This window comes from Embiotoca jacksoni, unplaced genomic scaffold (assembly GCF_022577435.1).
Source record: "Embiotoca jacksoni isolate LCO1_2020_lvr unplaced genomic scaffold, fEmbJac1.0.p SCAF_17, whole genome shotgun sequence".
Classification (NCBI taxonomy): Eukaryota; Metazoa; Chordata; class Actinopteri; family Embiotocidae; genus Embiotoca; species Embiotoca jacksoni.
The window spans coordinates 10,146,375-10,163,814 of record NW_027185307.1 but is presented as its reverse complement, the minus strand read 5'-3'; the positions used below and the strand labels follow the sequence as shown (position 1 = coordinate 10,163,814).

Below are 17,440 nucleotides of genomic sequence, written 5' to 3'. Positions count from 1 at the left end.
GTTTCCACAAAACCCCAAATACTGAAAACATTTTTAAAACATCCTGAGAAAACATTTCTCATTAAATTATACTTTCCAACAACACTGAAAAGGAACAGGCCTTCAGCTCCTTTGACTGTACGGTATACTTTCAGGCTGCTGACTTCTGCCCAACTCTGACATGTAGCAGATATTTGTGTAGCTGCTTCTGAGACGAGTGCACAGTGAAAGGTCTGATGTTAACTCTTGGAGGGTCTAGCCATACAGTTGGAACCAGAGCGCTGATGAGATCTAACTCAAGTCCTCATCCACATTCAAAAGGACAGGATATCTTAATAGTAGATGCATGTTTAACAGCAGCAACAGCAAGCAGAGCTGGCACATGTATAGCAAATAGGTCAACAAGAAAATAGAATCTCTATAGGACTGCACCAGTGTGTATAACTGCACAAGACAACGTTTCCTTAATAAAGCAGTACATATAATTACACTTAGAATAAATTACAATCATTGTATAACAAACCTAAGATGTTTTAATAGAACACCAAAATCAGTCATGATTATTTAATAATGAATAATCATTAAATTCATGGATTACAAGTGTATCAATACTCTTGCAGCCTTGTTACTCAATAATGTACACTCTGCAGAAGAGTGAGTCTTGTAGTTTTATATGTTGATACAAATGTAAAAAAAGAGTAAATGTATCAATATCTGCAATTTTAATAAAAACGTACACAATTGGGTATCATGCAGTACACTATCCGTGTGTTTGGGTGTGTCTGTTTTTGTACCTCAAACATCCGTGCTGCAGTACACCGGACCAGAGCAGATGTATGGACCACCCCGTACCACAGAACAGTCAGCAGCAGCTCATGGTACACTGGGTTGGCACTGAAAGAGAGAAAAGAATAAATACTAGGAAATATTCAAACAGTGAGGCAATTTATTGACAAATGAAATGACAGCAAATGAATTACTGTAAAAATAAAAGTTTAGAGTAAGTGGGGGTATTTTGTGTCATAAGCCATGACAGATTAAAGGTACATGTACAAGTGTGTGTGCGTATGACTCACCCCAGCTCTACGAAGGAGGCCTTCAGACTGTCGAGAGGTGCATGGGACAGAGACAGGGTTGTCATAACATCCTCTAGAAAACCCACCAAAAGCTTGCGATCCTCTTCCTTCGGAGAAATGATAGGCTCATATCAGCATTCTCATATAAACATGTGGATGTAATATGCTAAGTCGATGCTATTTGGCACTTTCATTTTCTAAATGTGCTGAACATCTCGTCGCTGACACACTGTGTTGAAAGTTAATGTAAAATCCGGCACTCCCACGCTCTGCTATCTTTTGCATGTGTGGTAGCTTGGAGTGGATTTTCCCTCGTGGGAATGAACAACAACCCCAAAGTGTAATGTGGTTCACACACACTTCAAACTACGATACACAAGAGACAACAACGGCCCGAAGAAATGACTCATGTTAGCAAACTTTACAGCGGAACTAATGATAATGCTTTATTTTCATGTTCATGTTCATGTTTTTGTTTTGTTTTTCTTTTCTTTTTTTATAGATATGTAGCTGATAATTAAGAAGAAAATCCAATGCAATTTGTTCCTAATATTAATGGCATGGACAAACAAATCGTTTCTACAGTCAATAAGTACCTGCTTGTTAAATTGGAGTCTGTAAGAAAAAAAATGAGGTTTCCTCAAAAGACTAATCGAATTTCTTCATTTATATTCTTTATGACTTTGAGCTGCCATACATCATAGATCCACTTAGTAAATATTCATTTCATTGACGTTCATGCTGCTAATTGGTTAATATCCATAGACAAGATCTATAAGTGAATCAGTGTAATTTATTTTCTTTCGAATCCAGATTTAAGAACTTCTATTAGACTTTTATAGGAAACAGATGGATAATGATTTGAATCTACAAAAACATTTTTTTTTATACCCAATACATAAGTTTCTGTTTTTGTTTGTACATAACAAACTTCAACATGAAAAGGTGGTAGAGTAATAATTAATATCATTAATCATCAATTTGCACGGAGCTTTAATGGAAACATCAGAGTAATTTCCAGATAAATACCAACTAATGTTCGTAAAATAATCTGGAAAATATAGGACATAAAAGAAGGCATTATAGAAACGACTTTAACAACCTATTTGCATTTGCACGACACTAAAAAGTATCAAAATCTATTAATGGTCTCTTAGTTACTAGAGGTACTGAGTTACCTGGTTATAACATGTCAGCACTCCAGTGGCATAGATGGGGACTGTGGCTTTGGTGAGAATACCGTTTCCTGCTGAAGCATCTGACAGGGGAATCAAAACAGAACAAAATAGATCAAAAGAACGATCGTGGTGTTGTGGGTGAGAAACTTGTGCAGCAGATCTCCGTGGTTTCACTCCGACCCTCCTGGGATGAATTCACGGCACACGGCCCCGCGAATGTCAAAGAAAACCCAGCGGGTTGCACGCCTGACCTTATGCGCTTTTTTCAGTTTTGGATAATGAGGTTCTGCCACTCGGAAACGTGAACGTGACTAAAACAAGTCTCCAGGCTCAATGCTTCATTGTCGCAGCCCTCCTGAAGCATTGAAGGGTTTCAGTTGCCGATTTCCAGAGTTTGATACTAAATCTGACGTGAGCCCTCTGGTCACGTCCACGGAGAAATCGCAGACGCACCCGGTCCACTGCTCACAAAAGCGTGTGCAACTCAGGAACTGATGATGATCAAGCGCTGAAATTTGTACCAGTTACTTATTAGGGTTATATCTTTCTCCTGCTGTGTGCACGTTATGGTGCTGTGCTTCGTGCGTGCGCACGAGCGGTAGTCTCGTAACTTATTGATCAACCCTTGTACATGCATATGCCTACATTTGACACTCATACTTTTTTCCATATTGAACACTGTTGGGCATATGTGGCTCAACATCAATTATGTTTTGCTAAATTATTCACAGAAATAAAAAAATACATCGACATATGAACATGGCGGGATATAAAGAGGTGAGTTACAGGCTCTCATATTGTGCTAAGCATTTGGTAACATGCCTTAAGTCTGCAGCAATGTGGCCCCAGCATACATTATATTGTTGTGGTTTTACAAAAATCTACTGAAAAGGACACTAACTATATAAAGGTCATGATGACCTCAACGGCGACTGGGTCTCAATACAAAACACATTTCATAAATGGCCACAATACCAAAGCTAAATCACTTGGCAGCCAGACGAGACCAAGCACTTCTTTAAAAATACATAAACATGTCCGGAATTTAAAAAAAAAAAAAAGAGAGAGAGAGAGAGAGAGAGAGAGAGAGAGAGAGAGAGAGAGAGAGAGAGACAGAGAGAGAGAGAGAGAGAGAGAGAGAGAGAGAGAGACAGAGACAGGGGGGGGAACACCCGTCAGGGAATCCAAATAGCTTGTTTACATCAATGGTGACTGCATCTGAACTCCACCCATCAACAAATTCTCATGGGAGAGTGGAGAAACTCTTGCATACATCTGTTTGTAGGTTAAAGCTTGACTTACCGACGTTCTCTTCAGATAGTCGGAGAATCTCTTGGAACTGCGGTTTAACCTAAAAATAGTAATGAGGAGAAATAAAACGTCATCTTTTCCTTTATGAATATCAATGACATTTACTGTGATGAAAGATTTGGACCACGTCATATGGTTTCAGATAAATATCTGGAGAGACCGCATAAACACACAGTATTTACATCTGTCCCCTAAATGAACCTCTTTTTCAGAGATAATGATCATTTTGCACCATCACTGACAGGTGACAACATATTGCACACATTTACACTTAAGCTCATGACACTTTTCAGTATTTTTGTTGCAGAAAAAATGTAGATGTTCAGGAGAGGGAGGGTTGAGATAAGCTAAACTGACAGAAATTAACTTTAAGAACACTTGGTGAGACCAAACTGTGGAGGTATCCTCAGCATAATGTTTCCTTCTGACAGGTCACATGGCTTTACCTTGGTGTTGGTGAAAATCTTGCCAAACGTGCGACAGAACCTCCAGAAGAAGCGAGAGAACTCATGGACGCAGGTTGTTGACGTCACATTGATGCGACCCACGATCTCTATGAGCTGAGGCAGGCTGTGGTAGAAGCAGACCGATAGAAATCAGTGTTTCTCCAGGAAATAAATATAGGTCTATGTAATAGCCTTCAAAATGATGGAAACCCAACTTTGTGTAAGTGTGTGTGTGTGTGTGTGTGTGTGTGTGTGTGTGTGTGTGTGTGTGTCCATTTCGTACAGTTGGTTTACCACCCATAGCAGGCTTTCCCAGCCAGTGGTTCCTTCGTGCTCCAGCTGGTGGTCATAGAGAAGCAGCAGGGCACTGAGCATCTCTCTGCTGCCGATGATTGTTGCCACGTCCTGGAGGGGAGAAGCAGGCCTGGGGAACCGGGTCACTGCATGGTCAAAGACACAGGAACAGAGGACGAAACTCAGTAAATTAGAGGGTAACAAACCACTGTTCTGGCAGTACATGTCTGAAGAGGATAAAAGTAAAATAAAAATTGTGTTGTAGTCATCCCTAAATTAATGTAAACCACTGCTTCTGCTTACATCTCTGCCATCTAAACTATATCTCTTTTAGACCTGCGACCTGCATGTGTGTCTGTGTAGACAACTACTCCACCTTCTATTGCCGGTATGTCTCCGTGGAGTTTGGCTCTGCTGGTGAAGGGTGCGTTCTGCAGCACCACAGCAAACAGAGGAGGGATGAGAGACTGAAGGGCCGACAGGAAAACATGAAGCTTGTGTTCATCCAGACCATGTTCTCCTTGCTAAAGACAGAAGTAGCACCAGGTATGGAAGGTGAGATACTGTAATGACTTACAAGCATCGAGCCAAGATCTGCAGTTTTGAAAAGTAATTTACCATAAGTAGTTTCTCTATACGTGCCAACAGAGAAGGCATGAGTGATGTGTGCAGGGTGCCCAGCTCTGTTGTCCAGGCAGCAAAGGCGGGGATGAAGACCTGGTGCACGGCGCTGACCACCCGCTCCGATGGGTCCCCGAGGGACAGCAGCATCAGCTCAAAACCCTGGAATGAAAACACACAAACAAAGAAGCTGCACAAGTCCATACAAAAACAAAAGGAACACGTAAACACATGGTGGTAGTTGTTGAATGCATTTTAAAAAAAAACAACAACAAAAAAAAACATCCTAATACATGCTCCCCTCGAAGCACACATACCTGGGAGTACTTGTCAGGGTCATCGATGTAACCCATGATAATACCCAGACTCTTGACCACAGCCTCCCTGACCATGTCAGCCTTATCCTCAGCAAGCATCTGCTGCAACATGGACAACACCAGGGAGCTACGAATCTCCTTCTGCAAGGACAAAGAGAAACCGAGTTCATCAACATTTTGTTCACTTATATTCCGTTTTTTTTTTTTTTATTCTCTATGCACAGCATGTTCTTACAGGCAGGTAAGGTGCTAGGGCTCCACAGGACTCCGCCACCAACAATCTCCTCTCTGGATATTTGTGGTTAATCTGCAGAAGACAAATTTAGAAGAGTTGTAAGAAAAAGCGCAAACAGAATCTGAAACTAAATGAGAGGCAGACGGGAACGTAGCCACCATGGAATGGAAACAACTAGAGAATCATCAACACGCTGACCCTGTGGAAACCGCTATTTGTCTTTCTAGGGAGATTCTCAGCCTCCAAACTGTGGGCAGCTGTAGTTGCTATGGCAACAGATTTTGTTTATTACAAGTGTGCTGTTTGTGGTGCCACAGGTGGCAATGAGAATAAAACTGCTATCACAATCGAGTCAGGGACACAGGATGTGATGATAGCCGGGACATCACATGACAACAACACTGAATGGTTTTCTCACTAAAAGGACTCTGAGATTTTCCTTTAATATTTGGTATAGTTTTGGCTGGACAGCAACAGCAGGTTCAGCCCTATAAACGCAAATGTCTGTCCCTGAGTGAGTGATAAAGTTACAACAATTTCCTGTTGCCTTTTAGAATTGAAAGCACTAGTTTCAAATTAAAAACTGTTAGTGTTTCATAAACAGTCCAGCCATATCCCAGGTTTTGACTTTGCGTTTGAGGTTTGAGTGCTTTTTGCAGAATTTTACTGTTGTGCTGTCAAATTGATATGTTGTGAGCCACAAGATGCATAAAACAAAAATAGCCATGGTTAATATTAATGCTCCTGGTCTGTGAACTGAAATATTAAACAGATTTGACCTATAAGGAGAAAGTATTGTCAAAGAAAGCTTTGGAAAAACAGCAATTATAAGTGACACAATAACGAGTATGAATCTATTTTTCTATGGCCAGAAAATGTTGATTATATCAGAATTGATCAATACTTAAAACGATTTGAGCATAACATGAGTTAACCTCATACCGAAATACAGTCCAGTGATGATACACGTTAATAAATTAGCAATATGACTTGAAATGTGTGAAAGTCCGTGGCAGCACATTAAACTGTACCTGTTCCCAGCACTGAGGAAGTAGCTCAGCCTCAACACGCGTGGGACCCACATGCCTCGCAAACGCAACACAGCCCGTCAAGATCATTTGCCTTTGGAAACACATACATATAAGAAAACACTGCTGAATAAGCTCATAGTTTGTCTCCCTATCTTTGTGCGAAACAATCATATGTTTAAACAGTAAGAGGTCAATCATCATAATAAACAATGCACATATTATCCTGTCTACAGACAAAAAGATACACACCTCTGCTCATCATCTGGTCGTTTGATTAAGTTAAACAGGATGTGAAGGAGCTGGTCTCTTTCTTTAGGCTCTGGGTGAAGGCAGGCGGTACACAAGATGAGTGGAATCAACTCCTGGAGGACAGAAGACAGAAAGAAAAGGAAAGAGTCGGCGTCAGTTTAGATTGCTTTGCAAAAACAGTGTGATTATGGTTACAACACATAGGGAAGGGTTGGTTGGTAGCAGTCAAGCAGGCCTGTACACCTATGGAGTGGCAGGATTAGAAAATGGGGAGAAGGTGTTTATTAAGAGGAGAGAAAAGGGGAAAGTCACAGGGAGAAAGATACACAGGGGCTCACCTCTGAAAACCAAAAGGAGTCCATCAACACTGGTGGAAACAAGCTTACCTTCAATACCTTGTTGGTGTTAAACCTTGACTCATTTGGCTTTGGAGTCACGCACACAAAATTAAGAGCCACATACTGGAGAAGCTGAAACAGTGCATGCATACACGCAGACACAACTGCAAATAGACAGACACACACATGTCTAATGCACCAGTTCCCATCCTCAGAGTGAGCTCGGTCTGAGTTCAGGCAGAGTTCATGGACGTTCTAGTCGAAGGGGAGAGAGCTCAGCTGCCCTTGATACGGGGCCTCCACGGCCAAATTGTGGTCAGCACTGCATTCCCGCCACACATACCGAAATTAGAGAGCGCATTGAGAGTTAAAAATATTTGTCTTTTTTTCAAACTCAAGTTTTCTTTTTTCCAGGAAGATATCATATTTTCCTGCCAAGTGCTGGAACAAAAAGCAAAACCCCAACACTGGATGGACAGACGGACCTAACGGAGAGACTTGGGTAAAGATAGGCTGTGATGAGTCACTCTCTCTGAAGTCAGTGCCATGTTGGCTATCCTTTTAAAAAGTGAAAATATGACATTTATGTATCAGAGCGTCATTTTAAGTGGTTACATGACGAGTTCAAACCGGGTGAAATCAGTTCAAGCTTAAAAAGAAAAAAAAAACCTGCAAAAACCTGCAAATTAAGTGGTTGCAGCCAAATGCAACTCCCATTCAATAATCCTCTGCCCTGGCTTTTGAAAACACTTTACGTCTTTACAAGAGACACTTTGAAGAGTCAACAGCAGTGACCTGATAAAACAAACATAGGAATTCATAACGAGCACACATCTAGAAAGGCAGAAACCGCACTGACCCTCTTCTATTTCTGTGTTTCTGATGTGAGGACTCCTTCAGGAGGTTAAACATCTGACCAGTGCCGGGTAAACATTGTGGGCAGGTAGAGTGGACAGAACGACGCCAGGATGTATGGACAGGGGGCCCAGTGCTTCTCTTCAAGGAGCAGAGCTACAGTGTTACACGGCAGCCGAAAGACCAACATCTAGAATTTGTATCCGGTGGCACCCAGTGACTTCTCTCCTCCATGTGTCTATTCTTTTCAGTCTTTTTTCAGCCATGCAAGCTGCAAAGCTCCTGGAATGATAATATCTGCCTGTTGGTTGGTCGGCTCACCACTTTGGTCCAAGTTGAAATAACTCGACAGCTATTAACGATGCCGGGAAATGTTGCACAGCAGACTGACTGGATTTCATCATGTTGCCACCGTAATGCAGAATGCTTCATTTACTGGTACCCCAACCCATCCCCATTAACAACAACAACAACAACACATCTACACAGACATTCGTGGTTCCCAGATGATACACCTATGGAGGATGTGAAATATCTCAAACTCTACTGGTTGGATTGTCGGAACATTTGATACAGATATTGATGATGCTAAGCTAAAGTCAAACTACTGACTTTGGAAAATCTCCTGACTTTGTCCTTAGCGCCACCGTGAGGTTGAAGTTTTGTTTTCGAGGAAAATTTCTCAAGAACTATTTGATAGTTTGTCATGAAAATTTGCACCCACATTGAAAGCCCCACTCAGGATGAATACTAATAATTCTAGAGCTCCCCTGACTTTTCACCTCGAACAATCCAAGATTTGTGCTTCTGTAATGTCTGAAGCACTAAATTTCATGTACATTTTTTTGAATGGTTTGTGTTTTAATTTCACGTCCTCAAACAATAACTACAGTGAGACGTTCATTAGTGTATTACACCAGGATTTGTCTGTCATATGAGTCCTCATGAAATTTTCTTTGTCTTGTTCCACTTTGTTCGTGGCCAGTGGAAAAAAGGAAGTCAATCATTATAGCATTCAATTACTCTCTTGAGAGATTCTGCTTGGAAAGCCTTTTACGGACCATATCAAGGAATAAAGGAAAATAGTGTTGTAGCAAATATCCACAAAACAAGCCTTTTTTCCTACTAAATGAAAAATTAAATACAAATAATCTGTACAAAATATGCGAATGCTATCACAATGCTGCATTGTAGTTCTGGACATTGAAGAAAAACATAAAGTTTAATGATTTACAGTGTCTGATAATGCAGCCAGGTGGCAGGCAGAGTCCCAATGTATCATACTACCGTTTATAGTCAAACATCTTTTGTTCTTAAGTGGGTGTCACATTCAAACAACTAAAAGGTGTGTCTTCAGACTTGTGGTGGTTAGAAAGCTTCAAGTTGCAAGATAGAAGTGTGGGCAGCTCTGTGCATGTGTGTGTATGTGTTTGCATGTGCATGTGCGTGTGTGTGTGTGTGTGTGTGTGTGTGTGTGTGTATAAAGTGTCTTGGTAGGTGAATCTAACGGACATAGTACAAAGTCCACACCACTCAAGAACCGCAAGGCCTCTATGTTCTTCTGTGTTTTTCAATTTTTGCCAGCATCTCCTTTCAGCTTGTTTATCTTGATTTAGCAGAGATTAAGTTCTCCATAACTGCCTGTGGTCGATTAAAACTACATAACCATGGTGATATGCAAAGCAGCCTGACTGAGAGCCACTCCAACCAGACTTTCTTCTTTCAGACACTCCATTTTGTGTCTTATCAAGTTTCAACACTGTGTGCAAAACTCAAGCACGTTGTACTTGTGCACTCATGGACACACAGACATAAACTGCATGCAAGCAGTTACGTATAGACAGAACACCTGTGCAGGTGTCTATGAGTATTGTCTTATCTATACCTTATCTATTTTAAACTCTCATTCCCTTCTCTCCAGGAATTTGCACTTAACTCATGACAATAAAATCAACTGTGTCCCCAGTTAAAGGTAGAAAAGCTGGTTTACTTTGAGTTAAGTTACCTAGATAACTAAACAATTTATATGAAGGACATAAAAACACATTTCTCTGGGTTTAATTAGTTAAACATATATAGCATAATTATATTTGTGAACAGGTTGATAAAATGTTATAAACTTAAATAAAACTATCAGTGATTAGAGCTGCAGCAAATAAAACGGAAAAGGGGACCAACCAGCAAAGAGGAGTAAAGATATCCTGGATTTAAGAGAAACAATATAAACATGACCCACCTGATGCTAAAACTGCTTATTGTAGGCCAACATTGCATGTTAATTCATATTTTGGTTAGGAATTATTTAATATATTTTCTTTTAGGACAATGCAAGATAGGATAACAGTCAATTGCACCTTTCAGAAATGACAGGGCTAGTGCAAAGTAAAAGAAAAAAGAATTATAGCAAATCAGAGCAAAAGTGGCAGCAGTTGTATCTGACGGAGCTGGGCATTAATTACATACTTCTGATGTACAGGTAGTGAGAACCATGCAGATGAGCGCGCAAAAGACTCACCTGGCAAAGATGTGCAACCATTCTCTAGAAGAGAGGCATGCATGAGAGTGAGAGAATGAGTGAGACGAAAAGAGAAGAGTAAAAAAATAAAACCAGTAAAGGCAAAAGGACAGCAAATGTGAGTGTGTGTGCGTGGGGGGGGGCAAAAACACCAGAGGAGAAATGTTGATGATTGGCGAAAACAAATGCCATCATAAAAGAAGGTGGAATTCGAAATCAATAGATGGACACAGGTCAGATGGGCGGTCAGCAGGTAAAGAATGTCTCTTTATTCTGGTGAAATTTCTTCTTATCTCAATAAAGTTTTCTGGCAGAAGACACTATCTGCAAAAGGAAAAAATGATGAAGGTGCTCCGTGCAGCATTAGTACATTAGGTTGGAGATAATCACGTGATTATCTTAAACAATCCACTAATCACACTGCAAGTTAGTTACATTTTGTGAAAACTTCACGCTCAAACCTAGAAAAAGGTTTTGTTTTCTCAAAGCAAACAAAATAAAGTATTTCTGAAACAGGTCAATCACTGACAGATAACAGAAAACTTACAGAAACCAATTTTGACTAAATATGGAAAATTTAGTTTTGTATGTGGTACTGACACTAAGCTGACATTTAAACTGCACAAGATATCTTATTTTGACATGACCTTGACGTTCATTTTGCAAATGGGTCACAGTTTGAGACCAATAATTCTACACATAGCACCTTCAACCTGAAGAGACTTACAGTTTGTTTAGAATTGGTTTCATATACTGAATGAAGAAACAGTTTAGATGGGAATTTGTGAGCTTTAGATGATGCAGCTCTCCCTGAACTTTCACCCTGCTCAGCCTTGCTGCTGTGTGTGTATCTATTGGACAATAAGACAAGAAGCCTGTGATGATGACAATAATGAAGGGGATACCAGGAAGAGCAAGAGGAGCAGCAAAAGTGGGGTTACCTCTCGCTTAGCAAGGAGGACGTTAGGGACGATGTGAGGGAGACAGCGGCCCAGCATCAGCATCACACTCTCCTCGCTGTCTGCTATACGGGACACCTGCAAAACAAGAGGAATATTATTAAACTGCTGTTGTCCGAAGTGTACTGTTTTTATACGGTAAGTAAATGGAGAGTGCGGCGCTGACCTCTGCTCCCAGGCGGCTGTCGGAGCACATTCTGCAGAAGGACAGCAAGGCTTGCTGGAAGGCTGGAGATAACTTCCTGAGAGACCAAAAGAGACAAGAGACCAAAAAACAGTCACCGCAGACCGCAAGATGTAATCTGAGCTCCACAGGGAATCTGGACATTGTACTGACCGTTGAATGATTGAGGACTGGGCCACCCTGCCAGAGAGTTTAGCACTACCACTCTCCCATGGAATTGCTGAGTATTGCAATGGAATGAAAATAAATCTATAGATAGATGGAGTCTGACCAAAAGACTTTACAGCAACTGACTGACTGAGAGTACTTTTAAACAATTCCCACTAGGACAGCTATGTAATGAAATGAAGCAAGTGCCAAAATCTACTTTCTCAACTCAAGAGGGCAGCCAACTGACGGTTTAATGCTTTGTAGTTACAAAGACTGATAACTACCTCCATCTAGTGGATATATTTAGTAACTACACAGAGATGAAAAACATGGTAACGGTATATACTTTAGTAAATGTATGTATATTTTGAGGAGATTGATTTTCATTTTTTTCTATTCTTTTCATGCACCCTACAGTCAAATTTGTTAGGATTAATTAAGAAAATCTAATTATACCCCATAAATATAAAGCAACGCAGATACAAAAGGATATCAGGATTGTAATTTTCAATTATGTATATCTTTCCAGGCAGGAAGCTCAGTATAACCAGAATTTTCAGGATGGTTAGACTACATACATCTTTTTGAACAGTTAAATATACTCATAATTTGTTAAGTTTCTTGCATGACTGAATTTGCACTCACCTGTTTGGTTGATCAAACTGGACAGGTGGCTGACTCTTCAGCTTGTTATGGGACTGCAGGTGGGGCTGTAATGTGTTCTGAGTCGAGGGGGTGTTTGGGTCATTTTCAGGCTCTGAAACACCTCGGATGTCCAGATACTGGCCATTATCTTTTTGAGGCTGAGGAGGACACTAGATGAAGTCAGGATTAGTGGCTCACCTATCAGGGGTTCTGCCCAACTGCAGAGAAATGTTCATACACACTACAAACATGTATCTATTACTGTTTACTTTATCTCTTTATTAATGACGGACCTTGGTCCTATAAATACTGTGTACCACTGACACACATGTATATAAGTCTGTGCACTATATATTGTATTCAAACTGACCACATACCACAGAGAGCGGATCGGTGGAGCACCCGGTGGTGGTAGAGGAAGAGGACGGGTTGGATATATTCTGGGAGCTCAGGTCCAGAGTGGCCGGAGGTGGGGAGGAGACAGTCCTCTTCAGTGTCTGAATCTCACTTTGAGGCAGAGGAAATGAAAGAGCTCGTCAAACAAAGTGAAGCAGACAGTCAATAATACAACCCACTGTTCAACCACTACTGTCCAAAAATATTGGTAGATGAACTCTGTAAAATGCCTCAACAATTGTGGATTGTGGTTTAGCAAGTTGTTCCGAATTTTCAATTAAAGATTCTATTTTGAAAGAAAAAAATAAGTTCCACTTTTGTTTTAGAGGAGACAAATCATTTTTAGATTTTTCTGCATACTTTTCATTTTACCTCGACAATGGTGGTAAATGTTCCTGTTGAAATGCAGAATGTCTGCTCTGGATAAAAGGAACCCTGTCAGCACCATGGCATGTTGTGCCTCAGCCAGTCTTACATATGGATAAGAATATGATCACAAATATGCACTCAATCACACACCTGTGCAGTTTCTTGATCTGCTCAGCTAATCTCTGCTTGTCATTGTTGAGGAGGCTGATCTGGTACTCCAACTCTTGCACAACTTCTCTCTGTTGCTATTGAGGGAAAAACATATACACAGATATGTTATAAGTTCAGCTCAGGATGGCAACTATGTGACCCATAAAGTTCAGACTATATTGAAAGATGTGACCACTTTTATACAAAGTCAATATAGAGGTAGATGGTTTTTTTCATCATCATCATCATCATCATCATCATCATCATCAACATGAATTGTAGTTCTGTGGACTCCTTCCACTACTCTGCTGTGATAAATCAAATCAATTGGTCTTCGGGGGAAAATGGTGCTGCCTCTGAATGACTGAGTAAATCAGCACTGTACTCTGGTCGGGGTCAGTCTAGTATTTTGGCCTCACTCCCAAACAGACACCAGACACACTTGATGCAGCAAAACACGTCACTGAATCTCTGTTTCACAATCACAAGTACAAAATTGATTAGTTTCAGGCCAATGTATACGCACCTGTTGTGACAGGTCAGACTTTTTCGGAGGATCTTGGGTGATGCAGTTTCCTGGAAGATCGCCAAAATCCACCCCGACTGACACTTCCACCGTGTCCCGAGGTGAAGGGAGGGTGCTGCCACAGTTCCTGTAGAGCTGTAACAGGTCGGGGGGTTTTGGGATGTTGAGGCCGACGTCATCCCACAACTCAAAGTCCTGAGAACAAATACAAAAACAAATATGGCAGGAGTGGGGTTGTCCTCTGCATTGACGCAAGCTCAGAAAAAATACAGCTGATCCAAGATGTTGCATTTGTTTATTGTGCCATGGTCCGACCAATGTCAGAGCACACATGGTTGCAAATCTACTTCCTAGGCTGCCCCAGGAATAAAGAAACTGGACTGAAAAGGAGGCAGCCCTAAATCCTAAAAATAAAAGTTTACTCCATTTAGACATTAATCCCTCCGTCTCTAAACATGCGGCAGCCAGAAGAATATTTACCTGATCATCGTTTTCATCAGAGAAGGTGATGGAAGAGAGTTTGTATTCGTTTTTTAATAAATATTCATTCACAAGGAAGTTTAAGGCTCTTTTCTCCAGTGGGCGTATAGGCTCCTGAGGTGGAGAAGAAAGAGAAGCTGTAAAATGATCCGATCAAGGTTTACAATTGATGCCCTCACAGGGGTTAAAAGAAACACATCTAGTCTCGTAAGTTGTTTTAACAAAAGAGAAAAATTCACAACTCTTTACATTTTCAACAATTAGGGATTCCCCACCTGAATTTCAGGGCTCGACTTGAAGTTTTTTCTCTCCTGAGAGGGCCCTTCGCTCTCTGAGAAATACAGAAGATATTAGATGTGTGTGAAAGGATGCCGAGAATTACTCATCTAGAGGAAATCTCTTAGAAACAAAAGGAGAGAAAGCTCTAACAAAAACGGGTTCAGGTGGAGAAGAAGTTAAAAGTACGCCACACCTGCTGCCTGAGTCAAGTTGGCGCGCAGAGCCTGAATGGTCTCCTTTGCTTTCCGTAGCTCAAACTCCAGCACTGGACAGGAAGTGACAACACACACACACAGGAAGGGCATCCAACCAAAGACAGGGAACAAACAAATAAAACAAAGATGGGCATGAAAAAAACAAACAACGACACAAAAGATTATAAGAGTCCTAAAAGAAAACAAAACAAAAAAAGAGGATACATGCAAATTATGGGTCTAAGGAACGCATGCAGCAGAGGATCATGGTAAAGCTGGCTGGATGTTTGTTCGACAGGTGTGTGTAATGCATTGAGACGCATCTCAATGAGAGGATTTCCTGCCCTCGTTTTCCTCCCATTAATAGCACTGACTTAACGAATGCGAGTCCAAATTTACTTTAGTTGTATTTAGGTGAGCAAATCCACTCAAGCTACTGAACTCTTGAAAATCTAGGAGCTGTCTGACACAGGTTTTTTTTTTCAAGGCAAATGCCTTAAATATAGTTTTAGGTAATTAATTGGTTTCAAGCCACTCACAGGACAGCCTGGTTACTTGTTCTTAACATATCAGGCCATCGCACTATGAACTACTTATTATAAGCTATAAAAAATTAAGAGTCAAAATATGATTTAGACATTGTTGCGTTACCGTTCTAGAGTTGTTTACCTTGTTTTTATTCAAGAAAAAAATAGTTGACAATAACACGAGCAAGCCATTTCTGACAACTCATACAATCAGAAGCAGAAGATATTTGTTTAAAATTGTTAAATTATAAATTGAAATTTTAAATAGTAGTCTAACACTGAATAAAGAAAAAGAACACACAAGCTCTTAAGACACTTTAGATTAAAAACACACGCAAAAAGTAATAAGCGATGAAGCAGGAAAACTAGGTTGCATAGCTGTGCACTGAAAATCTGCTATTTGATCAGACTTGCTGTTATCTACTGTAAAGGATCGTGCTTGAACAGGTGCTCGAGTAGCTTTCCCACTTCTTTATTTATGGGCTTAACATCGAGGTATAGGAAGCGTGAAAGGAAGGTAAAAATCTTTAGCAATTTTTGATACTAGTGCCAGGATATAGCCCATGATTTCCTGGAAAGGGCATAGTACATTTTTTGTTTCCACAATTTACCATATTTCTGCCAAAGGTAATGTTACCAATGTATTAGTTGGACTTTTCAAATACAAAAAAAAAAAAAACTAAAAACACCTTTTAAGCAGATCAAGAGTGCACAGGATGCAATCGCAAAACAAAATGGAAAACCAAGAACTGAATAACGGGGAGAGAGAAAAAAAATAAATAAATAAAGCAAAAAGCAAAAAGCTAGTCTGGATGGAGTGACTTGTCCAGTATTTCACTGGGGTTTGATCAACGTCAGGAGAAAGCCAGAAAACCCAGAGTCAGACAGCTGGGGGCAGACATCTTGGCGAGAGGAACAGGTTGAGGGGAGTGAGAGTAGGGATGGTTGAAAAGGGAAGAGAGGAGGTGCCAATTTGATAGAGTGGGGAGTGTTTGAATAATAGTCAAGTTTACAAAAGATGCATAAGTTGTAGGTGTGAGGTGGAACCAACATCTCTGCTGCATGGTTTTAACTGTGCTCTTACTATGCATTCATCTATAAATCTGGTTTTAATCAACTAATAAAAGCCCCAAACCATAATCAAGCCATATCACTGTTTACATGTCAGGTGTATCCAGCTTACATTACTTAGGACATTAGAGTTGTATAAAATAGCAACACTTTTTCTGCTCTCATAATGCAATAAACACATTGAATGTATTGACATTTATAATTATAGATGTAGGTACTGTATATACACTGTTTATTGTCATGCTTAGCATCCATGTGCAGTGCAAGGAGGAGGGGGCAGATATAATGTCAAACAAATAACAAACATAAAGCACGTTATAAGCCACTGTTTAATTCAATAAAACTGTACTGTAGTTATGGATTGGGGCTTTCTGGGATTCAGTGACTAACACTTACTGACTAAATGGGTGGTAATGGTACAATGTAGATGCCTAAAAACTAATGTCTTCATGTTGGCGACTATGAAATAGAAAGATCAAAACTAGATGAAGTTAACACAATACTGTATGAATCCTCCCTGCGTGGCATCACTGTCCATTCTGCATTCTGCATTAAAGCAAAAAGCTTATTCAGTTGTTTTCCTTTAGTTGACAGCATACAAATTTTCGTCGCACAACGTCTAAAAACAAACAATGTGCTCATAACTGAGCAACTGTTCTTGAAGCCAGCGTTGTGTGATGACGCGTCGTTGGTGTCAAACACAACCGTTAATGTGTTTGGCTAAAAACGATCTGCCGGTGTGTCACGACAGAGTCACAGGAGCAAGGGGGCTGTGATTTCAAACAATGCTGAGAGTTCTGGTACCAAAAATACCACGAGCTGACTCCACAGTGTGAAAGTTGATGGGGAGGCGGAACGAACACCTCGACCGAGTTAAAGAAAGAAACACACTGCATGTTGGAGGTGGAATATGTTGACGAATATGAAGTCAGTTAACTTTACGGCTGTCTAGCTCGTTTAAAAACTCTCGGATTAAACTGGATCTTTATTTATCGTTATTTTCCCTGTTTCTATGCCACTCTCTCAGTCATTATCTATTCTCCTGATCATTTATTTCCCTCAGGT

General features: G+C 40.4%; 1 protein-coding gene across 6 annotated transcripts in view; it reads right to left on the bottom strand.

Annotated features, from left to right (window-relative positions):
• relch (RAB11 binding and LisH domain, coiled-coil and HEAT repeat containing) overlaps nt 1-17,440 on the bottom strand; it is a 34,426-nt gene that overhangs the window by 9,886 nt on the left and 7,100 nt on the right. For 2 of the 6 annotated variants that reach the window (XM_069151545.1, XM_069151546.1), the window contains exons 3-24: nt 14,777-14,848; nt 14,580-14,635; nt 14,305-14,418; nt 13,825-14,019; nt 13,299-13,393; nt 12,761-12,890; nt 12,384-12,541; nt 11,571-11,646; nt 11,387-11,482; nt 10,446-10,469; nt 6,738-6,850; nt 6,489-6,579; nt 5,458-5,529; nt 5,223-5,363; nt 4,903-5,067; nt 4,661-4,808; nt 4,274-4,430; nt 3,991-4,114; nt 3,536-3,584; nt 2,234-2,313; nt 1,056-1,162; nt 774-873 (exon numbers count right to left, since the gene is read on the bottom strand). In XM_069151545.1, the coding sequence (XP_069007646.1) occupies nt 774-873; nt 1,056-1,162; nt 2,234-2,313; nt 3,536-3,584; nt 3,991-4,114; nt 4,274-4,430; nt 4,661-4,808; nt 4,903-5,067; nt 5,223-5,363; nt 5,458-5,529; nt 6,489-6,579; nt 6,738-6,850; nt 10,446-10,469; nt 11,387-11,482; nt 11,571-11,646; nt 12,384-12,541; nt 12,761-12,890; nt 13,299-13,393; nt 13,825-14,019; nt 14,305-14,418; nt 14,580-14,635; nt 14,777-14,848 (2,363 nt within the window). The remainder of the gene's footprint in view (nt 1-773; nt 874-1,055; nt 1,163-2,233; nt 2,314-3,535; nt 3,585-3,990; nt 4,115-4,273; nt 4,431-4,660; nt 4,809-4,902; nt 5,068-5,222; nt 5,364-5,457; nt 5,530-6,488; nt 6,580-6,737; nt 6,851-10,445; nt 10,470-11,386; nt 11,483-11,570; nt 11,647-12,383; nt 12,542-12,760; nt 12,891-13,298; nt 13,394-13,824; nt 14,020-14,304; nt 14,419-14,579; nt 14,636-14,776; nt 14,849-17,440) is intronic. The other 4 variants (XM_069151547.1, XM_069151549.1, XM_069151550.1 and 1 more) reach the window with 3 other exon arrangements.